The sequence below is a fragment of the Panthera onca genome, chromosome C2 (genome assembly GCF_046562875.1).
Source record: "Panthera onca isolate mPanOnc1 chromosome C2, mPanOnc1 haplotype 2, whole genome shotgun sequence".
NCBI lineage: Eukaryota > Metazoa > Chordata > Mammalia > Carnivora > Felidae > Panthera > Panthera onca.
The window spans coordinates 69111413-69137716 of record NC_138347.1 but is presented as its reverse complement, the minus strand read 5'-3'; the positions used below and the strand labels follow the sequence as shown (position 1 = coordinate 69137716).

General features: G+C 51.1%; 1 protein-coding gene across 5 annotated transcripts in view; it reads left to right on the top strand.

Moving 5' to 3' along the window:
• MYLK (myosin light chain kinase) overlaps positions 1-26304 on the top strand; it is a 279456-nt gene that overhangs the window by 176463 nt on the left and 76689 nt on the right. For 4 of the 5 annotated variants that reach the window (XM_060639759.3, XM_060639758.3, XM_060639756.3 and 1 more), the window contains 6 exons: positions 7355-7492; positions 9095-9292; positions 10079-10328; positions 16336-16407; positions 16842-18187; positions 25546-25662. In XM_060639759.3, coding sequence (XP_060495742.2) covers positions 7355-7492; positions 9095-9292; positions 10079-10328; positions 16336-16407; positions 16842-18187; positions 25546-25662 — 2121 coding nt within the window. Of the gene's footprint in view, positions 1-7354; positions 7493-9094; positions 9293-10078; positions 10329-16335; positions 16408-16841; positions 18188-25545; positions 25663-25992; positions 26125-26304 lie in introns of those variants that run through there. The other variant, XM_060639761.3, reaches the window with a different exon arrangement.

Below are 26304 nucleotides of genomic sequence, written 5' to 3'. Positions count from 1 at the left end.
GACTAAGCAGAACAGCTTGCCAGTCCTTTTCCCTCTAGCTGTGCAGTTGCAAGAGGTCTGTGTGTCTGTGCATGGAGGCATTAGGAGATGGGGTGTTAGGAAGTAGGGGAGGGCTATTCCACGTCCATTTTCATTGGGTGACCACCTGTGAATCCAGGGATGCGGGCAAGCTGCTGATGGACAAGCCCTGAGGCTCTGAGAGTGGGACTCAGTAAATGGCCACGACAGCAATAGGCGATGCTCCCTCCATAGGGGAGAGTCCTGGGGGCTCCTTAGATGGTAGGGTGTTTCCCACCAACACTGTCTGTGTTTTATATGTCTGTGTCATCTGTTTAAACACTTTACCACAGTTTTTTGTTGTAATCGGAAATAAGTTTTGAATGAGCTGGGAGCCTGCTGGGGACCATTTTCAAGACAAACGACTCAAAGTGTAAACATGTGTATTTAATGCAAGTTTGGATCCATAAACATGGGCCTTTGAAGAGCATCAGGTGGGCTAATAAAAGACAGGTGTAGAAAATGCTTTTTTTTCCTCTTAAAGTTTATTTACTTATTTTGAGAGAGAGGACAGGTGAGTATTGGGGGGTGGGGCAGAGAGAAAGAGAGAGAGAGACTGAGAATCTCAAGCAGGCTCCACACTCAGCACAGAGCCTGATTTGGGGCTTGATCTCATGAACCATGAGACTACGACCCGAGCCGAAATCCAGAGTCAGACACTTAACCAACTGAGCCACGCCAAAAAATGCTTTGAGCCACCCCAGAAAATGCTTCTCTAGAGAATTCTGAATTGTTTTTCCTGTTAAACCCATGGAAAGGAAAGGAAGGAGCCAAAGGGAAGAATAGGGGGATCATTGTAGTACAGAGGGAGGGCTGAGATCACAGCCAGCCACTGGGACTGAGGCCGCAGAGGTTTCTTAATTTCAAGCCCAAGAAAAGCTAACAGCCTTGCTCATGTCTCCAGGTTTGAGGAATGAGTTATACAGGCTATTGTATAAGAATTAGTGAGAACAGTAACAAAGTACACCTGCTATGTGGGTATTTAACTCTTCCTCTGAATAGGAGCTTCTCAAAATATAATATTGTATTAATACCAGTTCATGCGAGTGTTTTAAACTATCAATTAATGTTTTTAAGGAGGACCTTTTTTTTAAGTTTATTTATTTATTTTGAGCAGAGAGTGTATGCATGCAAGCGGAGGAGGGGCAGAGAGCAGGAGAGAGAGAATCCCAAGCAGACTCCATACTGTCAGCACAGAGCCCAACACCGGGCTTGACCTCATGAACTGTAAGATCATAACCTGAGTCGAAAACAAGAGTCTAACGCTTAACCAACTAAGCCACACAAGAGCCCCGAGGAACATTTTTTTAATAGACAAAGTCTAATCGGTTAGAAAAGCTGGCTCATCTTACTTAATTCCAGTAACAAGTCCACTTTCCACCTTTGAGTTAACTCTGTGTGACAGGTGGAGGAAGCCCTTGCTGGGAGGAGAGGCATTTGCCCACCAAACCTGGCTAGTTAGCTGCAGAACCAGGCCTGCGGCTGCTCAGCCCCCATGCCACCCCCTCTGGTTCTTGGGGACCTCGACAAGTTCTCTGCTGGATGCTTCTTCACTGGAGAAAGAAGTTCATGTTCAAGTTCATGACACGATTCTGCAAAAACAGTTTCTGATGAGTCAAAACAGAGCATGGCCAAGGAGGAAAAACCCGGAGGGTCAGTACGGCCCTTCCTTTTCCCTCCATCCATTTTTGCTCTGTCCTCTCTCCTGCTCCTCCCCCTTCCCCACTACCAGCTTTAATCGATACGGCATCATTTTGGCTTATCAACAAACTGCTTCTAAGTATTCCTGGTCTCAGTCCTTGTCTTTCCATGGAAGACAGGTTTGATTCATTCCCTTTCTTTCCAAATGGAACGGGGCACCCAGTAGCTAGCTACTCAGTTAAATGACAGAGTGAGTCCATGAGTGACTAGAGAGTCATCAGCCAAGTGACCAGGTACCAGAGCCATGGATGAGTTCATGTTCAATCTTTAATCCTGTGCCAGTAAATCAAGGGGGCTCGGCCCTTCCTGGAGCCCAGAGAGAAGGCCTTCTCTGGGCTTGGTCTCAGCAGAGCAGCAGGAAGCACAGATATGGGGGAAACCTGAGTGTATTTAGTCCAGCCCCATTTGAGCTGGGTAGCGCATCTGTCACTGGGTCCCCCGGACCTCTCCCTTGCCATCTGTGTGCCACAGCCAGTGTCTGCCCTCCCCAGATGAAGAAGGCTCAGGTTCCCTGGGCCACTGGGGGCCTTTCGTCTCAGACCCTGGCCCCTGTCCCCCTGCTTCAAAGCAGGACTGTGCCAGATGATAGCTAAAGGACGACCCCAGAGGCCCACCTCTCTCAGGTAACTGGTGAGTCTGGGCATGGACACAAACAACAGCAGAGAGCTCCCAGTGGAATCTAGGTGGCTGGCCTTTGTTCTCAGGGCAGCAGGGCAGCATCCAGACCAGATCCCTGGTGGCCATGTCAGCCCCGGTATCTTATGACAGGCCACCTCCCTTCTCTGAGCTGACATAAAATGAGGACACCACCTGCCCTCCCTCTGAGGATGTTGAGGGTGACACTGAACCAGCTGCGATCATCTTTCTAAACCCCCAAGTGCTGGACTCTGCAAAGCATTGTTGTGACGATGTCACAACAGAGAGGCGGCTGTTAATGCCCTTCCAGACATCTGTCTGGTTAAATGGGAGTGCCCTAGTTTGGAGGATGGTTCTCATTTTAGTTATGGTCAGATTGAGTGTACCCAACCAAAAAGATGGGTTAGGAAAGGCAAAAATTTTTTTTAATTTATTTTTATACTTATTATAAATATACTTATTATACATTTTGCATGTTGCTTCTTTTAATCATCTAAAAACCCAGCAGTGCTTATCATGCATTATACACTTATCAACACTGTATCATCATCAAGAACTGATGATAACTGGGGTGCCTGGGTGGCTCAGTCGATTAAGCATCCAACTTCAGCTCAGGTCATGATCTCACAGTTTGTGGGTCTGAGCCCTGTATTGGGCTCTGTGCTAACAGCTCGGAGCCTGGAGCTTGCTTCGGATTCTGTGTGTCCCTCTCTCTCTGCCCCTCCCCTGCTCACACTCTCTCTCTGACCCTCAAAAATAAATAAGCGTTAAAAAAAAATAAAAGAAAAAACTGATGATAACTGTGGGTCAGGGGGCTCGCTTCAGATCACACAGCTGGAGCTAGGAGTTCAGAGCACCAGTTTCCCTCTGTCTTCTTATTTTATCTAAATCTGTGCAAGAGTGAGCATAAACTGATGCACAGTGCACAGGCCACAGTGAGACAGAACAATTTGGCTTTGGAATTAAATGAAATACACATGCCTGGCTCTTTTTACCTGGCTGGCCCTTGCTTTGCTTTAGCTTTCCTCCCCTGGCCAGGGTCTAGGTCGTAGGTCAGCAGGTAAGACGTCTGTCCTTGTGGAGGGTTCACCACTGGAGAAGCCTGGCTCCCTTGGAAGAGATGGCCTCCAGAGCATCTGGTCTTACCACCAGAAGGCCTGGGTATGAGCTCTAGGTCGGCCTGTAACTGGCCCCGTGATCTTGAGCACGCCCTGGCCTCTCTATCAGTGAAGTGGGGTGGTGGTATTGGGACTGGGACTTCAGGGTTCTAGTGAGGGCTGCTTTTCTTGGGCTGCATACAGAAAACTACTTGCCCCAGAACTGAGATCCTCACTGGCTCCTTAGTCCCAGTGGGGAGTGTGTGTGTAGGGAGGCTTGGTTGGTTTCTCACCCTGAGAAGAACTTGGGGCGATTGAATGCTAGGGATGACTCAGCCATTCACTAGCCTAGATTCAGTCACACTGGTCCCATGTGAGCCCAGACTGCAGGTCTGAGGCCAGGTTCATTCTGCACACTTACTTCCAATCACTTCTGTCTGCCCTCCGTCCAGGCTCAGGGCCTGGGGAAGACAGAGCAGGTCTTCCTGGGACCATGGCGGCATGGGACTCAGTGTCTCGTAGGCCAGGCACCCACAAGATAGTCATCCACTCATGTCTCTCCTAGAGTGGGTGCAGCCAGGTTGTTCTCTAATTATTTTACCTCTATCCCAGGAGAGTTTTAAGCAATACATTTGTATTCCTAACAGTATTTGCCTCGGGTCATGTAAAAATGAGTCTGTGATCCTTGGGTGAGGGCCCCATCTGTGTTCCTTTGCAGCTGATAATCCACAAGTAGTGGAGCCCAGGTGAGGAAGTGTGAGTCAACACCTGTGTCAGCCTCACACAGAAGGTCTCATTGGTGTTGAATAGTCATACAAAGTATGTTCACATGTTATCTCTTTAAAACTCCCTAAGTCCCAGGATTATACTGTCATTACCTTAAATACAGGGGAGGACATTGAGCTTCAGAGAGAGGCCCCGGCCTCAGACCCTACATTTCCCATGGCTTTCAGAGCACCAGTAAGCTGCTGCGTGGAAGGCAGTGGCCAGGCTACCCTCACAGGAGAGGGAGGCACAGATCTACTTTTAGTCCCCACTGGCTGAGACCCATAAGGTGTGGGCCAGGAAACTTGGCAGGGGGAAGACCAGAGAGAGGGTGGGGGCCAAGGAAGAGCCACCACTGGCTCGAAGGAGTTTTTGATGTTCCCGCAGCCCATAGGAATGCCCATCTACATGGACCTCTGAAGCTGGGGGCTGGCTGAGGCAGCAGAGAAGCAGGAATGGGGGGAATCTGGACAGGCAAAAACATTTTGTCCTCAAGCCTCAGTCTGTGCAGGACAGGAAATTCCTCAACTCTCCCGAGGCAGGCTGCTTTCCTGGCCACTGTAGCCCAGCCAGTGAGACGAGATCTCTACACTTTCCATACTGGACCTCCCTGAGCCCAGTCCCGGGGCCTCATGTCAAAGGCAAGCCTACCTTGTCTGCCCCTCTGTCAAAGGCAGCGATGTTGGGGGCTGGAGTGAAGGAAGCAGTGGGGACCTGAGAGCACATCCTCTGGTCACAGAACATCGGGTTGCCCTGCCTCAACTGCCCCTGTGCTCTGGCTTCATAACCTTCACAATGCACCTGCCTTGGGGGAAGTTTTCCTCCAGCATCCTGAGCCTTCTCACCCTCTCCCCTCCTCATTCCCAGAGGCTGTGCCAGGAGAGCTCTGCAGTGGGCTGTATTCTGTTTTTAGTGCCAAAAGAGAAAAATTCGGTGGCAAATTTGGAGTTCGGCTTTTCTCAGGCATATAAGGCACCTTGGAGATGTATCCCTGTGGCTATGGGCTTCCTGAAAATCTGATGTAGGTGGCCCTTGCTAATAAGAACCCAAAATACCTCAGTCCCTTTCCCCCAAAACTTAGAGTTTAAGATAGAGATATCATAGCCCCTTCCCTCCTTCTCCCTGCCCCCACCAAAAGACAAAAACAAAAAAGCTACAGAATTATTGAAGCCACCTGGTTCGCAAGGCAAAGGGCAAGATCAGAGACTGAGCAGCCATGAGCTTGTCCTGCACCAGAACTATTCTGTGTGGGAAGCTGACACCAGCAGCTCAGCCACTTTGCTGCCCCTTCCCCTCCTGCTCACATGAGGCAGGTCAAAGCCCAGCCTGGGGAGTATTCCAAGAATAACAGAAAGCCTGTTTATTAACCCTTTTCCCCAGAGAACTGAACAGGAGTGAGTGGGCCAGCCCTGAACCCAGAGAGTTGTTCTAGTTTTTATCTTTGGCTAGCTGGTGTACTTCCTCCCTCCCTCAGAGACTTTCTTCCCCAGTTTTTACTAATATTGATGTGCAATGAATTGCATGTATTCGTGGTGTTTAATCTGAAACCTTCACCCATGAAACCTTCACCACAATCTTAAGAAATGAACATCTCCATCAACCCCAAATGCTTCCTTGTGCCCCTTTACCATCTATCCCCATAAGCCCCAGGCAATCGCTGACCTGCTTGCTGTCACTATATTTTGCATTTGCTAGACTTTTATATAAATGGAATCATCCAGTATGTGCTCTTTCTTTGGCTTCCTTTATTCGATGTCATTTTTGTGAGATTTGTCTCTGTTGTAGTGTCTATTGTTAGTCTGTTTCTTTTTTATTTTTTTAATGTTTATTTTGAGAGAGAGAGAGAGTTACAGAGCGTGAGTGGGGGAGGGGCAGAGAGAGAGGGAGACACAGAATCTGAAGCAGGTTCCAGGCTCTGAGCTATCAGCACAAAGCCTGAGGCAGGGCTTGAACCCACAAACCACGAGGTCATGACCTGAGCTGAAGTTGGATGCTTAACTGACCGAGCCACCTAGGTGCCCCTAGTCTGTTTCTTTTTATTGCTGAGTAGTATTCCACTGCATAAATATAGCACACTTTTTTATTCATTCACTCACTTGTTGATGGACATTTGGGTTGTTTCTAGTTAGGGTCATTAGGAATAACCCTGCAATGAATATTTGTATACAAATCTTTGTCTGGATATGTGCTTTCATTTCTCCTGTGTAAATACCTGGGGGTAGAATGACCGGATGGTGTGGTAAATGCATGTTTCGCTTTTTAAGAAACTGCCAAGCTGCTTTCAGAAGGGTCTGTACCACGCGTGGTACAGCAGTGTGTGGGATGTCCCGGAGCTCCACACCCTTGCCAACACCAGTGCTTGAGATGGTCGGTCTTTTTTATTTGGGTCATTCTCATGAGCAGAGCATCTTTGGCTTTCTTGAGGTGTTTAAAATCTCCTGGGATGGCAGTAGAGCATCACACAGCCATAGAAAACGACAGGGAAGCTCTTTACTTCTGCTTTATGAGAGGCATCAAGGTGTATTGTTAAATGAAAAGCTGTCCATAGTGTGTATAGTGTCCTATCGTTTCCTTAAGAGAAGAAACTGGAAGAGTATACTTATTTGCTCCTTTGTGTTATATACATAGACTGTCTCTGGCAAGATGAACAAGAAACTGAAAATTGGCTGCCTCTGGGGAGAGGTGCCTGACAGCCAGAGGTCAGGGATAGAAGGGAGACCTCACATACTCTGGACTTTTTAAATTTTGTGCATGTAAGTGTATTACTTATTCAAAAAAAGTGAGTGAAATTTAAGAAAAAAACCCTCAAATGCCAGTTATTGAAGTTCTCAGGAACCAGAACCCACATGGGGCGTGGCCCTGTGGAGGCCCCGCCTTCCCCTTGCTCTCAGGCAAGAGCTCTGGCATGCCGGGTAGAGCAACAGGCTCTCATTGTTCCTACTGATCTCCAGCAACTCCCCATACTCCTTATCTGTTAGCAGTCTGCCTTTAGCTGGAGCCTGAGCCTCAACACAGTCATTTGCCCAGCAGCCATTTAGTCTGCGTTTGTTGAGTGAATAAATGACTGTTCACCCCACATTCTATTGTCTGCCACACAGAAAAGAAGAGCGACAGGAAGAGTGGATATCTTCTGCCCGCGGCTCCCAGCAAGCCCGTCGCACCCCTCTTCCTGCAGGGCCTCTCTGACCTCAAAGTCATGGATGGAAGCCAGGTCACTATGACAGTCCAGGTATCAGGTCTGTGTCTGCATCTCTCTCCTTGGGGTGTATGTGAGAACAGGTGTCGTTGCAGCATGGACATTGCTCCCCAACATCCCACCGAGATCTTTGACCCACCAGAAAGTCAGCATGGCACAGTCAGTCAGTGGACCCAGAGAAGTGGAGCCTGTTCTGCTTCCTCTGGGCAGGATTTTCTGGATTCAAGGTTAATTCAGGGTGGCCCAGGGGAAGAAAATGACCACAGCCAGGAGGGTGGGGATTCGAGGGAAGACATAATGGAGCCAATGTAGCTGGAAGATTTTGAACACTGATTTTGAACACAGCTGATGTGAGAACTTCCCAGTTCTGGGAGATGGTCTTTGTTGCTGTATTTAAGTTTAAAGTGAGAAGATAGAGCAGAGGTCCTTCTAAAACCAGGGTAGGGCGACAAGAGCATGTGACCAGCAGCCCATTGTGAGCTGTCACAGTCCTTGCTAGAGGCCAGCAAGAGAAGCCTGGGGACTCTGCTGGCACAGGCTTTCTAAACAGACTTGTGCCCAAGTGCATCCAGAGTTTCCTGTTCATTGCTGACCACTGGTCAGTCCCTCTGACAGCCTAGAGGTCATCCTCCTGGGGTGTAGTTGCTCCTGAGCTGCAGAAGTAATAAAGATGAGCTGTGTAAGAACCAATGGGCTCCCCCTTTCAGGGATCCCCAATGAATCCCCTCCTGCTCCTGCAGGCCTGAGGCAGTCCCATGACAGTCCCAGGCCAAGGGCGGGCTGCCTCCCCTGTGCATACTCCTCGAGCTGACAGAAATCAGAGGTGTTCTGCACCTGGCCTCCATACCCGTGCTGGCTAACCCATCAGAGACAGATGGCGGCCTCCTCTGTCCTTGAGACAGACTGACACCACACAGCCTCCCTCGGCAGCCATTCCCAGGGGCCGTGCTCCTCGGGAAGCAGAGCATAATGCTACCGCAGGGGAAACCCCCACAGGTGGCCCTTGTTTTATGACCCACCAAATTGCTAGAACCTACCCAGGAAAGTAGGCTGGTAAAACTGAAAATGCTGTGCGCCCTGAGCTGTGCTTGGAAACTTGTACGAGCTGGTGCCCGTTTCCACCCTCAGACGACATTTGCATGGTAGCAAAATGGAATGCTAACTGACTTTTCCTTGTGGTGAAAATGGACAGAGGAGCTACTGCGAAGTCACCATCGTATCGTGTGTGCACTGGGGGTGGAGAGGGGGGGACAGGATATGCATTTGCTGCACACCCAGTGAGCCAGTTACTACTCAGTATTACCAAGCAATTTGAATTCTGATTTTTTTCACTTCTGATCTTTTCTAGTTTCTGCAAATCTGTTGTTAAATAATTATAATGAACATGCATTGAGCACTTTCCTTGTGCCAGATGCTATTCTCATCTGCTATTCTAGTGGGCTGCTCTGTGAGACCGTATTAATTTATTCAGTCCTCCCAACAAACCTTTAAGGAAGACATGGTTAGGATGTTTTGTAGATGGGAGACTGAGGCATAGAGAGGTTAGCATTTAGTACAGTGTCACAGGATTAAGTGCAAAGCTGCCACATGGCCCAGGGAAGCACCTTCCTGACAAGTCCACCTGCCCTATCTGCCTATGCAGGGAATCCACCCCCCGAGGTCATCTGGTTTCACAATGGGAATGAGATCCAGGAGTCCGAAGACTTCCACTTTGAACAAAGAGGGACTCGGCACAGCCTTTGTATACAGGAAGTGTTCCCGGAGGACACGGGCACTTACACCTGTGAAGCCTGGAACAGCGCTGGAGAGGTCCGCACCCAGGCAGTGCTCATGGTGCAAGGTGTGGCTGCTGGGCTGACCAGGGTGGAGGCAGGCAGGGGTGGGAAATAAGTGGGAAATAGGGAATAGACCATTGTGGTCTCTCCATAGGCAATTTGGAGGTGAGGAAACCATGTGAGCTTACTTTGTCTCCCCTGCAGTCCCTGTGCCCCTTTGGTCCCATTCCAGCCCCAGAGGCCAGCTTCCCACCTTTGTCTTGGGGTCTGGCTGAGGGGAGCCACTGTTCCCTGCCTTCTGAAGTCCCTTCCCTCTCTGAGTTACTGGTGACAAGCTGCATCGAGTGCCAGGAGAAAAATCTTGTGATACATTTAACAGCTGGATAGTGATAGCTTTTTCCCCCTTTACTGAAGTATAGTTAACACCCAATGCTACATTAGTGTAGTGATAGCTTTTGAGGTGACTTATGGCCTGTTAGAGTCCTTGCCTTTAGAGAACCTTTATTTAAGAAGAGAGACAAGGTAAGGACACATAAAGCAAGAACAACTGTTAATTACACACATCTCATTGTAGATCATTAGCACCTAGCCCAGTGCACCTGTACCTTCTGGGCTACCTCCCCTTGCTTTGGATATACAAATTCATGTCAATATGATCCTTAGAGAACATAACCATGACAGATTTACCACGAGAAGGATGTGCTGTAAATGTACATCCAGTGAAAGTGATTTCTGGACATGCTGTTATTGGGGTAACGTGCAATTTTCGACCTTCACCACCACGGAAAGCTGAGTAGATGCTGTCTGCTGAAAGGCCTTCCTCTCTAATCCAAACCTTTGCCAACTTCCAGAGCCTCAGGATGGCACCCAGCCCTGGTTCATCAGCAAGCCCCGCTCAGTGACAGCCTCCCTGGGCCAAAGTGTCCTCATCTCCTGTGCCATAGCTGGAGACCCCTTCCCTACCGTGCACTGGCTCCGAGATGGCAAGGCCCTCTCCAAAGACACTGGCCACTTCGAGGTGCTGCAGAATGAGGACGTGTTCACGCTGGTTCTAAAGAATGTGCAGGCCTGGCATGCCGGCCAGTACGAGATCCTGCTCAAGTGAGTCTGCGTGTCCTGCCGACCTCCTTTAGCCCACTAACCCCCAGATCCCTACCTCCTGTCAAAGTCTCCACCCAGGACTGGGAATCCAGCAGAAACCTGAAATAATGTGGAGCTGGGCTTCCAGGTAAAGAGAAGCCTTGGTGCTGCCAACAAGCTTTCCTTTTTCCACTAAATGCAAAGGTGCTCATTGAGAACCTTCCCCACTGAGCTCAGTTGCCCAGCGTCCTCTGTCTTATTACATCCCAGCTTTTGTTCTCTCATTATGTGGTGTGCGGAGAATATGAAGGAGGAAAGAACTGATTAAAATCGTAAAGGCAGCAGGATAGAGGGAATGTATTAGTTGTCTATTGCTGTGTAACAAATTACCCCAAAATTGAGCAGCTTAAAACAAGTTATTGTCTCACACTTTCTATGGGTTGGGAACTGGAAGCTGCTTTGTGGGATGATTTCTACATCATGTGCCCTGCACATCCCACATCGTTTTGCAGTGAACATGTTGGCAGGGACTGTAGTGTCTGAAGGCTTGACTGAGGCTGGAGGATCCACTTCTAAAATGGCTCACTCACAGGACTGGGGGCCTGAGGCTTCTGCTCCTTGCCATGTGGACCTCTCCCTGGGACTGCTTGAGTGTCTTCGTGACACGGAAGCTGGCTTCCACAGACCTAGGGATCCATGGAAGGGAACAAGTTGGAACCTGCAGTGTCTTTTGTGATCTACCCTTGGAGGTCACACACCGTTACCTCCGCCACATTCTGTTTGTTAGAAGTCACTAAGTGCAGCCCAAGAGGGTTCCATCTCTTGGAGAGAGGAATGTCAAAGAACCTGTAGACATTTAAAACCACTACAGGCAGGTTAACCATGCCTATTCCTTTTTTTCTCCTGTTTAAGGTCTTTCTAGGTTACAGGGGAAGGTAAAGCTCCATGAAGACACACTGCTTTGCTCCCAGTGCCTAGAACAGTGCTGCCCAGAGCCAGCAGTTAGTGTCTGTTAAATGAAAGTGATCCAGAAATGCTCTTTTACCTTTAAAGTGCTCTAACTCTTAAAATTCCATGCCAGCCATGGGCTAATGGAGACCGAATGCCAGCCCCTAGGGTTGATGTGAGCAGAAGAAGAGTACTCGTCTGCACCTCAACCCTAAAAACAGAAGGTTATGCCACATGCCAAAGATGTTTGGTCCTGCCTTAGCTCGGGTGCCTGGCCACTTTGTAAGGAGCTTGCTCTCCTAAGTACTGAGTGTACCATGTCCAAGGCTCTGAGCTACAGAGAGACTCTGTAGCTACATGTCAGAGCTACTGGCATGACAGAGCATTATTCCTATAATAATAACAAAACCCAGTTTGTGCCTCACTTCTTAGGTCCTTTCTGGGCATGCGCTTTATGCTTGTATCAGTTAGCTTTTGCTGCATAATAAACTAGTCCAATATTGAGCGGCTTTATAAAAATAGTCATCTGTTATTTCTTTGGATTTTCTAGGAAGTTCAGCTTAGCTGGGCAAGGCTTAGCGAATCTCAGCTGAGTTAATGGAGTGTCTGTGGTCAGTTGCTGACATGGTTGTGGGCTGCCTGCTCATCCTGTTGCCATCAGCAGTATGCACAGAAGACACCAACAGCCTTTGCCTTGCACCCAAACCAGTTATCAGGAAGGCAAATCTGCTTCCAGAATAGGAAGAAGATACTGTCTTCCTCCCGCAGGCCAGTACAAATAGTGGAAACTGATGACGTGTGAGACCAGAGCTTGTCTGCATGGAAGGAGTAGTGCTGCGGGACAATACTCACATTAATCAAGCCAAACATCCTAGAAGAGATGAGCTTTTTGTGGGATTCTGAGGACAGTAGGCTGAGATTTAGCAAATGAGTAAAGGCTTGGCTGTTAAGGGCATGTTGAAGAGGCTGAACAAGAAAGGGTAGGGAAGAGCAAAGCAAGGGCTGTGGGAAGTCTGCCAGGCCAGAGTGGAGGGTTGCACTGGGAGGTCGGCAAGCAGACTGTCTGGGCCCAGCTGGGGACAGTCATAAAACTTAGACTGTCCCAGCTGGAAGGGACTTCAGAAGTTATCTAGCCGACTCATCGTTTAATAATGGGGGAAACTGAGGTCTCAGGGTCACAGACTTGCTCATGGCCACCCAAAGACAAGTAGCAGAGCCCAGATTGGAACCCTCATCGCTGTCTTTTAATCAGATTCTCTTCCATTCCTTGTTTCTCTCAAGTGCACGAGAACTTAGGGAATCTGGGAGGTTGCGCTGGGGTCCACATCCACATAGCCCTTGTCCCATGCCCCTCCCCAAAGTCCAGCCTCTTCATTCCTTTGGGAAGCTGTTGCCCTGCCTTGGCTTTGTCCCTGGCTGGGGAGTATGTGCCAGGTCCACCAGGGGCCCCATCCCCTCCAGCTTTTCTCATGCTGGCAGAAATCAGACCTAGACCCAGGACAGAATGCCTTTCAAAGAGGGAGACCCGATGGCTGGGATGCAGGGGGGGTGGGTGACGTGACAGCTCCTATCTATCCCTGCTCATGCTGCGGGATAGGTGTGGCTAGATGGGTTCTGCCTCCCCTTCCTTAGCTCTTATCTCCTGAACTAAAAGAGGAAGTGTCAAAAAGTTCCAAGTTTCAGCTGAAATTTTTGAAAGATTGAGACTTGCCAGGAAATTAGTTCTTTAAACTAATTTTGCCTATAAAATCCATTCCAGGCAAGGGTGATTCAGAGTGGGACAGGGTCCAGAGTGGGCTTCTTATTCAGGGTTTGGGAGGTTGGCAAAAAGAGTTTTGCTAGTTTGTGAAAGGTGCAGCCTGTGAGGTCATAGCCCCATACCTGCTGTGGCAGCAGCTGGGCTGGGCATAAGGCCTCATCCTCAGCCCCAGGCCTGACTTTATAACTGAGTATGTAGATGCAGACACCAAAGACGTCCTCAAGGGGCTGTTTGGCTGGTTATATTATCTGGTGTGTGGGTCCCAGGCCACAGGCCTTTCTGACCTTTGTAGACTCTGAACGAACACATGACTTTCTTAAAGGCCTCGCAGAGATTTAAGTTTATGGCTGCAGAAATGGTGACCCCCAGGTCATCCCAAGGGATGAACCACTTAGTGGGGCAGCCATGGTATCCCACGTTTACCTCAGTCTGCCCCTCAGACTTCTCCAGGTGCTTCAGGGTGAGGCCTGTGGACAGGTCTAGCAATAGGCTACCTGTGCTCCCTTCTTAAGGGTGGGTAATGGAAAACAACAGAAGCCCTTACCAGTTTCCCCATGGGAGACAGAGCTTACTCCAGCTCTGGGGACTGGGAACCCCACCATATAAAGCCTCTGAAAGGTATGGCTGGGGTAAAGCATAGCCGTCTGGTCAGGGTCTACTCCTGATTTTTGCATCCGGGCTGTGTTGTGCCTGTGGCAAGAAGAAACTCAGCTGAGGCAATGTTGGAAAGTGCTACTGGGAAGACACGGTCCTTGGCCATCCTGTCCTGCTACTCCTCACCAACGTTGGGCCCCACACCCTGCGCTTGAAAGAAAAGTGGGGGAAAGAACGGCCTAATACTGACCAGCAGCCTGGCAGAAGTGGGGTGCCGGGGGCTGGGCCTCACCCACAAATGACCTCTCATGTTTATGCTACAGGTTGATCCAAAGCCCCATGAGCCCTTCTATGCTGAGTGCTCAGGATGTTCTGAGGGCCTCTTAGCCTTCCCAGGGCCAGGTACTAAGGAGGCACCTGATTGCTATTTGTTGAGCAAAGGAACAACCTTGAGCCTTCAAACTGTTTGGACAGGAGGCCCCCAGAACCTTGAATCTGGGCCCCCTGAGAGCCTGAGCATCGAGGAAGGTGACCAGGAGGGGACCCCAATAGATGAGAGGAGAGTTGGAGGACAGCACAGATCAACCGATCCTTGTTTCAAATGGGTCTTCGTGCCTGGGAGTGAGCAGCACCCCCCGTTTCCCCTGCATATCATCTGCCACGCCATGGGCCTCCCGAGTCTGATCAGGACCTGGCCCTCCACTGGGAGGGAGGCCAGGCAAAGCGAGGTAGATACCCACATACATCAGCAGAGCTGAATGAACACATGCTCAGATGTCTGTGCACGTGGGGATGACTGTGTTTGTACACCTGTTCCCAGACACAGACCTGCAGGTGCAGTGTCCACCAGGTAAGATCCCATGTATGTGTGTATCCATGCGTGTGGTCGATATGTACATACACACAGAGACATGAGTAGACTTGTACTGACAAGCACTGGGGCAGAGTGGGAAGGTTACAGATCCTGGATTCAGGTAGACACGGGTGTCCATCCCTTTTTCTGCTATTTTTAGGCAAATTATTTAATCTTTCTAAGCCTTATTGTTATTTTTTAAAATAAAAACAGTGGTGGCTTTACAGAGATGTCAAAAGATTAGGTGAGATAGATTATGTAAGGAACCTGTCACAGAACTTGGCACTCATCTGTGGTGGGATCTGAGGCACCTGTCGGACCATGAAGTGCTAATAAGATGGCCATGCAGGGGGCATGAGTGGGAGACCATGGGAGTCCCAGCACTGCCTCATATAAACTCCTGAGCCTCCTTTCCTTACCTTTCAAATAGGCATACTAGTGCTCCATACCTCACTGGGATGCTATAGGCACAAGAAGATAATGGTTGTGAATGAAAGCTGGAGGTCACTATATAAAATGGGAGGTTATCACCTTGAAGAGTCACCCTTGGCTCTCAGTCCTGCCCACCCCCACCCTCGCCCCTTGCCCCCACCCCGCCTGAGCAACATTGGCTGGTCAGAGCTCAGAACCGCCAGCAGATGGCAGCCTTGTGGGGTTGGAGAGCTGATGGGCTCCCAAGTCCCTGCAGCACCCAAGCATGGTACAGCCCCTCCCTGAGCAGAGGAGCCTCAACCTAAAGGGATGCTAAAGTTCAAAAAACATTTTTAAAAAAACTTTTTTATGTTTATTTATTTCTGAGACTGAGAGAGACAGAGCATGAGTGGGGGAGGGGCAGAGAGAGAGGGAGACACAGAATCAGAAGCAGGCTCCAGGCTCCCAGCTGTCAGCACAGAGCCTGATGCGGGGCTTGAACTCACAAACCGTGAGATCATGACCTGAGCCGAAGTTGGTCACTCAACTGACTGAGCTACCCAGGCACCCCTCAAAAACATTTTTTTTATGTTTATTTAGTTTTGAGAGAGACAGACGTGAGCAGGGGAGGGACAGAGAGAGAGGGAGACACAGAATCTAAAGCAGGGTCCAGGCTCTGAGCTGTCAGCATAGAGCCTGAGGCAGGGCTCGAACTCACACAAACTGTGAGATCGTGACCTGAACCAATGGCAGAAACTTAACCAACTGAGCCACCCAGGCACCCCAGTAAAGTTTTCATTGTGGGTTGAGGAATCCAGAGCTCTCCCTACCGGAAGGAAGGAGAGAAAGGGCCATCCACAGAGGAAGACACCTGTTCGGTTTTTAATTCAGAAAGTTCTGATCTGAGGGCATTGGCTGATGCGTGGGGATTGGAAGGTGTTTTCATTTTGCGAGCAGGAGAGGGGAAGTAGTAGCTGGAGGGCAGGGAGGAAGGACACTGCAGAGAGGACATAACCATCTCTGTATTGAGGGAGCGTGAAGTCAGACTCAGGGTCACTGCCCAGGGCTGCACAGTCTAGATCAAGCAGCTCCATCACACCCTAGCAGGTTTAGACTTTAGTTTTCTTTTATTTATTGAGTGATTGTATTATTTTTGTAATATACTTACAGAAAAGTATTCCTACTTCTGGATATCTGTCTAAGCTGCTGTTCAGATTTTTTTTTCCTTTTTATACAAGAGCTGGGGGGGAAAAAGGGTGACCAAAGAGAAGGTCCCTGCCCTAAATCTAGGCTTGTGTGGGCATGTGGGGTCACAGCTAAGCCCTTGACTCCCTGTTCCCTGGAGCAAGCCAGCCAGCCTTTGGCCAAGTTCCTGCTTACCCTGTCCTCCTCACAGCCCTCGGCTGAGCAGGCCCTTGGCTCAGAGAGCCTCTTGATCTGTATTGATCTCTCGAATTCTTCAGGAACCGGGTTGGCGAATGCAGTTGCCAGGTGTCACTGATGCTACAGAGCAGCCCTACCAGAGCCCCCCTGCGGTGAGTGCCCCCAGGAGGTGCCTGGCCAGGCCCCATGCCACCACCCACCCACCATTCTCCTGGCCCCTGCAGGCCCAGCCCAGCAGCCCCAGATTATTCGCATCCTCCAGCTGAGGCTGCTGAGCCAAGAGGGAGAGATTGGAAGGGGAATGAGGGAGGGAACGCAGGGGAGGAGGGGGGGGGGAATTATTTTTTTTTTTTGCACACACCCTTATAAGGCTACTGAAGTCATTACCGATGTAACAAACCAAGTAAGCAAGCAAGAGCCTCTCACCAATGTTCCCTTCTATAAACACAGCCTGGCCAGCCCCAACCTCCCCTTCTCCCTCCCCTTTACCCTCCCTCCCTCAGGGATTTGCTCTCCCCTGACGTTTTGTTCTTACCCGGCCCCTTTTCCTCTTGCTACTTTCCTTTTTTCCCTTCACTGGTTGCAGGGGGAGGGAGCCTGCCAGCTGTGAGGGCCTCTGTGGCCGGGGAGCCAGTGCTGATGGTGGTGGCGGTGACCGCTATGGGACCCTGAGGCCCAGCTGGCCAGCAAGAGGGCAGGGTTGGCCGGAGGAGGAAGACAGTGAGGACGTGCGGGGAGTGCTGAAGAGACGCGTGGAGACCCGGCAGCACACCGAGGAGGCCATCCGCCAGCAGGAGGTGGAACAGCTGGACTTCCGTGACCTCCTAGGGAAGAAGGTGAGCACCAAGAGCGTGTCAGAAGAGCACCTAAAGGAGATCCCAGCGGAGCAGATGGATTTCCGCGCCAACCTGCAACGGCAAGTGAAGCCAAAGACTGTGTCAGAGGAAGAGAGGAAGGTGCATAGCCCTCAGCAGGTAGACTTCCGCTCGGTTCTGGCCAAGAAGGGGACTCCTAAGACCCCGGTCCCTGAGAAGGCACCGCTTCCGAAACCCGCCACCCCAGATTTCCGCTCGGTGTTAGGCAGTAAGAAAAAATTACCAGCAGAGAATGGTAGCAACAATGCCGAGGCCTTGAATGCCAAGGCAGCAGAAAGTCCAAAGGCTGTGGGCAATGCCCAGGCTTTAGGGTCCCTGAAACCCTCAGGCAATGCCAAGCCTGCCGAGACCCTAAAACCTCTGGGCAACGTCAAGCCTGCCGAGTCCCCCAAACCCGTGGATAACGCCAAGCTTGCTGAGACGCTGAAACCCTTGAGTAATGCCAAGCCTGCTGAGACCCCAAAACCTGTGAGCAACACCAAGCCTGTCGAGACCCCGAAATCCGTGAGCACCACCAAGCCTGCTGAGACCCCAAAATCCATGGGCAACGCCAAGCCTGCTGAGACCCCGAAATCCGTGGTTAATGCCAAGCCTGCTGAGACTCCGAAATCCATTAGTGCCACCAAGCCTGCTGAGACCCCGAAATCCATGGGCAATGCCAAGCCGGCTGAGACCCTGAAATCCATGAGCAACGCCAAGCCGGCTGAGACCCCGAAATCCGTGGGCAACGCCAAGCCTGCTGAGACCCCGAAATCCGTGGGCAACGCCAAGCCTGCTGAGACGGGAAAAACAGCTGGGAAGGAAGAACTCAAGAAGGAGGTTAAGAATGATGTGAACTGCAAGAGGGGGCATGCAGGAGCCACAGATAATGAAAACAGATCAGAGAGCCATGGGACAGCCCCAACCTTCAAGGAGAAGCTACAAGATGTCCACGTGATGGAGGGCCAGAAGCTGCTACTCCAGTGTCAGGTGTCCTCTGACCCCCCCGCCACCATCACCTGGACGCTGAATGGAAAGACACTCAAGACCACCAAGTTTATCATCCTCTCCCAAGAAGGTAACAAGGGCGAGGGCTGGGAAGAAGGGGGCTCTGTACCAGGGCCACTGCAGGCTCATGGAGCCTTGGGCCTGTTGACTGCCATTTGCAGCCCAGAGCCTGGGCTGGAATGCCCAGCCTCTGTGCCCCCTCGCTGACAAGACAGGCGCCCTGCTCAGGGCCCTCGGGCACACACTCCGTCTCTGGGCGGTGAGAGGTGGGTGGCTGGTCCTGTGGCACGTGCCCAAGTCCTGGCGTCTGTCTGGCAGAGCTGCCTCAGGGCAGCCCCAGCCGTGGCTCTTCAGAGCTGCCCTGGGCCTGAGCTCGTGCCCCACAGCTCTGGTGTGGAGAGGGCTGTGTGCGTGGACGTGACGGGACCCTGGGGCTGGAGCCCACCAGCGGCTCTGAGCTGAGAGCTGCTTTTGCAGCAGCAGTTTGGATTAGGAGAAGGGTGTGCATTGATGGGGTGGCACAGGACTATGGTTTGGGGTCAACAACAACTTAAGACTTGATAACATTGTGGGTTTGAAGGGCTCTGTCGGAGAAGCCAAAAACCCCAAACAGCCCCTACGGCACACACTCCTGGGCGGACAGAGCCACTCGCTTCCTAATTTGGATGAGACTTTTGTTTGCTGGTATTTCACATTCTTGGGTTATGGGGAGAGGGGGGGCACTAAATCCTGACATCTGGGGCCTTTCAGGGTCTGGAATTCTGAGATGGGTCAGTTTATACCTAGAGAAGAGATGGGGGTGAGAGGGACATTTTCCCTGGACCCTCAATTTGGTTTGAAATGTTTCAGCCAAGCATCTCAAGGCTGTAGGGGAGCTCTGAGTCCAGCAGACTTCCCACACCCCACTCTGGTGGCCAGCGCTGGAACAGAGCCCGGCCCGAGCTTGAGGCTGATGCTGGTGGCTCGGGACAGAACAGGGCACAATGCTCCCCAGGAAATAGCATTTTACCCTTAAGAGGTAGAGGGCGGCAGCCAAGCAGAGGCCCAGGTGGACAGGTCCTATGAGTCCTGATCCACTGAGATGTCACAAACACCCCCAACTGCGCTGCTCCCCTTTCTGTCCTCTGACTGCACACCCCTCTCCCCTCCCCCACTGCCCCCTTCATCAGGCTTCTTCCTTCCTCATGAAAGGCGAATGGAGGAGCATTTGAAGAAAGCAGTATCCCTCTCAGCCCACAATAAAATTTCTCTCTTTATCCTGTAACTCAGTCAGCAAATCTGGAGCAGCTGAGCATTTTGAATCTAAGTGCTAAAAGAGTAAAGGGGAAGTTGACCAGGAGAGAGAAAGTGTTTTATTTTCTGCCGCTGTGTTGATAGGAGAATGTTTTTATGTGGTTATCTCCAGATTGGCAGGGTCCTCGGGAAGGCATCTCATCCACACACACCACCCCCCCCCACCTTGCCTCTGCTAGTCCAGCCTGCCTGTGGTCCACACACAGGTGGGCATGGGGGAATCACCACAGTGAGGTGAGATGTCCAGGGGAGTGGATGTCACAGCTGTCCCTGTCACCCCTGTGGACCCCTCCCAGTTGGAAAGCCTTTGGTAGAACTGATCTGAAACCTTGACTGGGAACATTTCCCAGGCTACCCTGTGGTGATCTCTCCAGGAAGGATGGAAGGTGGGTAGCCGCCCGCCCTTGGGACATGTGCGGTCACACAGGCCCGCACAATGTGAGGCCCATGGCCACACCAGCCTCAGGGAAGCCAGTGTTCAGATAGCTGAGGGCAGTGCCCAAAGGAGACCTGTGTGGAACCTGCAGGGTCCCTAATAGCAGCTTATATACAGCCCTCTCGACTGAGCAGTGTAAGCAGACCTCAGCTCTGGTCTCAGAAACACGCCTGAGCCATTAGACCCTGGCTACTCGTGTCCAGAGGGTCTTGAGTATGTGGTATCGCCTGTCACTGAGCATTAAAGGGCATAGAGACCCAGCTACTCCGGTATCACCTCCCATAGAAACCACCTCAAAGGGACAGTTTAGGTCCAAATCAGAGGAAGAAGAAATGATTAAAAGAAGGCCAGCACAAGGAGTGGATAGAGAAGGTCTAAGGGAGGTGGATAGGAAGGGGTTGTAGAGACAGCCCCAAGTCCAACTTTTAAAAATATTCTAAATATTTGTAATTCTCCTTTGAAAACTTAAGAATAGCTTGCACACACTGAACAAACACCATGTGCCAGACACTGCTCTAGGCATCTTACGCTTTTCACTCTTTTAATCCTGCCCGTTTCCAGAAGTGAGGTGTCCTGCCCGAGATTGTGCAACGGGTTAGTGACAGAGCTGGGATTTGAAGGTAGGCAGCTGAGTTCAGGCGCCTAGACCACCGTGCCGTCTTACCTCATAGTTAACTCTTGTTAGGAGTCAGCACACTGGTACAGCTGAGAAACCTTTCATGATGCACTCACCCAGAGCGTTGTCTGTCAGGAGAAAATACTAATGGCTGTTTACTCCTTGACACTGTCAGTAGTTGTCAAGAGGCTGCAAGACTGGCGGTGCCCTCTAGGCTTGCCAGGTTTCTGGCATTTTCTCTGCAGTGGAGGAAGCAGACCTTGACATGGGCCTGTCTGCCTTGCCACGGTAGGGAGAGTGCCTGGTCTTTTTTTTTTTTTTTTTTTTTTAATTTTTTTTTTTAACGTTTATTTATTTTTGAGACAGAGAGAGACAGAGCATGAACAGGGGAGGGGCAGAGAGAGAGGGAGACACAGAATCGGAAGCAGGCTCCAGGCTCCGAGCCATCAGCCCAGAGCCCGACGTGGGGCTCGAACTCACGGACCGCGAGATCGTGACCTGAGCCGAAGTCGGACGCTTAACCGACTGAGCCACCCAGGCGCCCCAAGAGTGCCTGGTCTTAAAAATACCATCCCCGTTTTTCGGTCCGTCCCTTCTCTAGAGCTTCTCCCTCTACGTCTTCAAGAGCCTGGGTTGGACACAGACCCCAGGAAGAAAGCCTGTCTTCAAGCCTTATCAGTGACCACTTCAGCAGGCCCCACTGCAGGGAGCAGGGAACTCTGGGAGGTGTGAGTGGATCTGTTCCCCATAGATCTGGAAAGAGGGGGCACACACTCACAGTGATAAAACTATTCCAGCCAAGTGCTGAAGTTGAGCTAGTAGGTGTAGAAGAAGGAGCTGAGTGCTGGGGCCACAGGAAAGGCTGGTGCTGAATGAGCTGGGCCAGGACCCATGGCAGGCAAAGGAGGGGAGGTATGGGCTTCTCAGGCAGGGGCTCTGGCAGCAGCAAAGGCAGGTCTGCTCACAGCATGGGCTCGGCTGGAGAGGAAGGCATGTCCCATGCCATCCTATATCATGCTAAAGAGCTCAATCCTCAAGGCAATAGGGAGCCATGTAAGAATGTGGAATGAGGAGCAGCACACACAAAGCTAGGGTAAGGGTTTAGGGGTTTTGATTGACTCCCTGCCCAAAGACAAGTAAGGAGCCTACTGAAGAGGTCAGGGAGAAAGGTGGCAAGGCTTGGACTAATATAATAAGGGAGCCATGGCACAGACAGGAAACAACCAGTTCAAGAAGCAAGGACAGAGTTAATAGATCCTGTTGCCTGGCTTGGGAGCAGGGGGCAGATAAAGAAGAGGAAGGAGTGGAAGACCACTGTGTGCCAGTGTCTGGGTGACTGGGGTCACATTTCTACTGACATTGATGGAAATAAGGAAGCTGGTGGTTTGAGGTGGTCTGGAGGTGAAGGTGGAGGGAGTGGCTAAGGGGGTCTCCCTGTCCTTTCCACCCCATTCTGCATCCTCTCTGCCCCCACCTCACTGGCTTGGAATCCTTCTTCCTTCACTGCTCTGAATCCTGTGCTGTTGTCATCTAAGATCAAAATTTGCTTCCTCTAGGTCTTGCCAGACCATTGTCACCAGCCTTTGGCCACGAGAAACTCCTCGTGGAGTACGGTCCGCACATACATCTACACCCTACTGCTGTGTTTACAGGTTTCAGGGGGCTTCTCTGAACCCCTGTGGCTTGGATAAGGCTCATAGCCTCCAGGCCCCCTAAAAACAGGGTTTTGTTCCCCCCATGTAGCACCAAGGAGAGCAGAAGAGGTGTGTAACGAGTCGGCTGGCATTGACTGCTAATTCTTGAAGGGACATGTAGAGGCACCCTTCCCCTCCCTGCATCCCCCCAGAGCTGCCAGGCAGATGGTGGCCACTTATGGTGGCTGGGCCTGGCCTCCAGGCCTGTGGAGGGATGACACCAGGCCCTTTCAGGCCTGCAGCCATGCTCCTCAGGCTTTGGCCTTGGCTGAGGACTGGGAGGGATGGCCAGTGAGCCAAGGGGAGCCCTACACTCCTCCCGAGAAGTGTTTTCATCTTTATGCCCTGTTTCCTGTCCCCAGGCCAGGCTTCTTTCCCTGGAAAACATGTCTCCTAGCCTAATACGAGAATTTATTTTTGTTGCCGTTGTCAACCGATGGTTCGTTTTTAATCACCTTTAATGTGAGATCTTGAAAAGGCTTTTTTAAAAACCTATGTGAATTCATCGTACAAAACACTAGGATTTATGCATCCTAGTGCATAAATGCAATATGCAAGGCAATATTGTTATATGCATAATCCATTTGAAGAACTCTGACGTAGGAATTTTTTCCTTTCAGAAACTATCTTACCTTTTTCAATGGTAGGTTATATTTGACTAAATGTTCGTGACTTTCTCTTGCATAGATCCTCCCAGATCACCTGCTACAGAAATGTGCCTTGGTCATCTCAGATGGCAATTTTTTTTTTCTTTTTTATTGTGACTGCATTCCAGGCTGAGGAAAAAGATTCGTAGTAGACACAGTCACTGCCCTCCAAGAATTAGTGTGGGAGACAGACATGTGTTTCAGCAACAGCCTTGGAAGACATGCTCTGATAAAGAGAAACTCGGGGCACAGAAGAGGTCTGTCTGTGGCTGGGGATGCTTATGGGTGATAGGGAAGGCGCTGTCCTCGAGGAGGTGATCTGGAGCTGAGTTGCACTGTCCAGACGTTCTAGGGGACCAGGGTGGGGAGGCACTGCCCACTGAGGGTATCCTCAGAGCACAGCCTCTAGGGCTTTGGGCCACCCCCTCTCACCCTGCACCCCCCAACCCCGGCCTCCCCTCTTGCCACACACTTGGAGCAAGATGGGAGACCTCAGACTCCATGGCCATGAGGGGCTCTCCCAGGGACAGTTCTAGCTGAGCCATTTATTGGATCTTTGGTTCTGTGGTGACTGCTACCATCCCCCTCACCTCCCTCAAAATTCCCCACCAGGCTGAGGCTTCTCGGAAAAAAAACTCTGGGAAACGGTTTTTCTTCTGGAGGTCAGGAATAAGCTGTCCCACAGGAAATACCAGATTCTTCAATCTGGGCTAGCCGGGCCTCCAAGCCTGCCTGGGGGCCCTCCCCCAGCCCACGCAAGCACAAGCACATGGCCAGGGGTCCAGGCTTTGGGAGGCTTGATGAGCTGCCTGCTCTGCTACTTTCCCTGGTGAGGGGGTGAGGGCTGTGGTCTAACGGCCCCGACTTCTGGTGGTCTCACCATTGTCTTTGCAGTTTGTGCCATTTGGGCTTAAGGCTGAAAGCAGTGAGGGGACTGAAGCTGAAGCACAGTCAGGGATCCAAGCAGGATATGTACTGGGAGTGGGGTGTCTGCTCCCAGAGCCTTAGCCTCAGACTGAAGGGAAGTGACAAAAGGGGGTGTGTTTCCTCTAAGCCTCAAATCAGGATGCCAGAGGTCATCTTAGCAGCCCCCTGCCCTCTCGGATGAGTGGAAGGTCCTCTCTAGAGAGGACAGTCACCCTCAATCCCAGATTCTTGTGCCTCACGGTGTCACTCATGAGAGTGAGTCCAACCCTTTCTGTTGCAGTTTCTGCAAATTCTGTCTCCTAACTACAGTGAGAAGAGATCCTGATCCCTTGCCCTCCCCTGTGGGAGAATGTAGGGAGGCCTTTCCTGAGAGGTAAGGTCTATATGAATAGGAGGGAGGTGGTCCAGAGGACTAAGGTTTCCTTGTTCAGACATAAGCCAGGTACCAAGAAGCAAAGAGAACTGTTAAATGCCTCTGCCTTCCTTCCTAGCTTTAGTGAGGTTCTCTGAATACCCTTGTATTCATTGCTCTCAAGTCTGTGCCTCTACCTAATGGGGGTGAGGGTACTTTTTGAGATCAAAGACCCTTTGGGAGCAGTGCCTGTTGACCTCCCTTCTGGCCATGTTGCCCCGCACATACGCCTGGGATGCACACAGTTCTGTCCACGTAGGGCTGGTGGCTTATACTGAGCAATTGGCAGGGGGAGTGGAGTAGCTGGAGCCAGTGGCTCCAGGCAGCAGGATGCACGTGGCCCTGGCTCTGTCCTCCTCTTTTTTGTAATGACTGCCGCCCTGACAACAGGGCAGCTTTGGGCAGGATGCCATGCTGTTGACTTGTTTGTGTGTCTGAAGGCAGGAACTACAGTGCCACTGCCCTCCTGCCTGGCCCAGCAGTCCCAGCCCTCAGCTGGCCTCTCCCCACATCCTGAGGGAAATCCCCCAAGGGGGGAGCTCCAGGGAAGTAGCCAGCTCTGGGATGAGAGAGCTAGGGTGGGCAGGGACCAGACCCCCGATTCCTGTGTGTGCCCAGCGTGGCTTCTCCTTTCCCTAACCAGGCCAGAAGAGGTTGCTGGGGTGGAGAGACTCTACCCATCTCTGAGGTCACCAAAAGACCTTGCACTGAAGGGAGATGCCCCAAAGTGCCCCTCTCCCAGCCCAGTGCCCCTCGTTGGCCGTGCTTCTCAGCTCAGATACTATTCCTGAGAAGCTAGCTCCAGGGTCCCAGGCTATAGTTCCCTCCTTCTCCCAGCAGACCTTCCCACAGGTCAGTGTTCCTGCTCAAAAGGGACCCCTGCCTCTCTCACCCACCTCTTTGTTCAGGACTCCCTTTTCTAAGATTCCCAGGATAAATAATTGCTATATGCTGGGCGGAGCCTCCTCACCTGCCACTGTTCCTAACATGGGTCTATAAACCTGTGCCTGGCTACTACTTATCTCTCTTGGTGACATGCCAGGGTGCAGGTCCAGGGTCCCTCTGCTCCTTCTATTGTATTGGATGCTCTCCAAAAGCTGATATTATTTTGCTCTCTTCTTCTGTGCCTTTCCATTATGTCCCTATAAGAGAGCTTGCTGGAATTTGGGAAGAGGGTACCAGGAGGAAATATACTTAGGGATCAGTTATTTTGGACCTGGCTTATCAGAAAAAACTACCCTGACCCTTGGTAGGGAGAGAGGGTTGGTTCCCACAGGACGTCTGACTTCTGGGCTCCCAGTGGCTATCCATGTGAATAACATTCACCTGCCATGTCCCAGGTCCCAGGGCAGGTATTGGGCTTATACTGGGTCCACTCAATGGTTCTTCCTCTTCCTTCCTAGGCTCACTGTGCTCTGTCTCCATCGAGAAGGCATTGCCCGAAGACAGAGGCGTATACAAGTGCATAGCCAAGAATGGCGCCGGCCAGGCTGAGTGCTTCTGCCAAGTCACCGTGGATGGTAGGTCGTGCCCACCCATCACTGCCACACAAAGTAGTCCCCCTTCTCAGCCCTTCCCTGGCCAACCATACCTAAACAGAACTGCATCCAAGACTGCCATCCCTACCTGAGGCATTTGTTTTGTGGGTATCAAGCCATCTTTTGCACAAAATGAGCCAGAAAGGAAAATGGCAGCTCTACTTGATGGCCCTATGTGACCTTGCAGCCCTGCCCCTGGCTGAGAGGAGGGGCCGCTCACCTTATTGTCCCCGCCCTGTCCCCAGTCCTGACCCCCAGATGCAGAAGCTTGCTGAGCGGGGAAACCAGGCACTGGGCTGGAGGAGAAAAGACACACCCACAGGAAAATGACTACATAGTATTTTACAAGCTGCAGCAGACAAGTGTCAGTGCTGGCAGGTCAGACCCGTGGTGAGGTGAGGACGGAGTAGAGCGGGGTCCATGTGGGGATACTTCCCTGAGGAGGTGAGTTGGGGCTGCATCTTTGGGTAGAGGGGAGAAGCCCTCTGCAAGAAGAGAAAGTAATTGTAATACAGCAGAGGGAGAGGAAGAAACGTGGGGGCAGAGGGCTGCCTGGTCTGAGTGGAGTTTCATTTTTTTTTTAATGTTTATTTATTTTTGAAAAAGAGAGAGAGAGAGAGCACA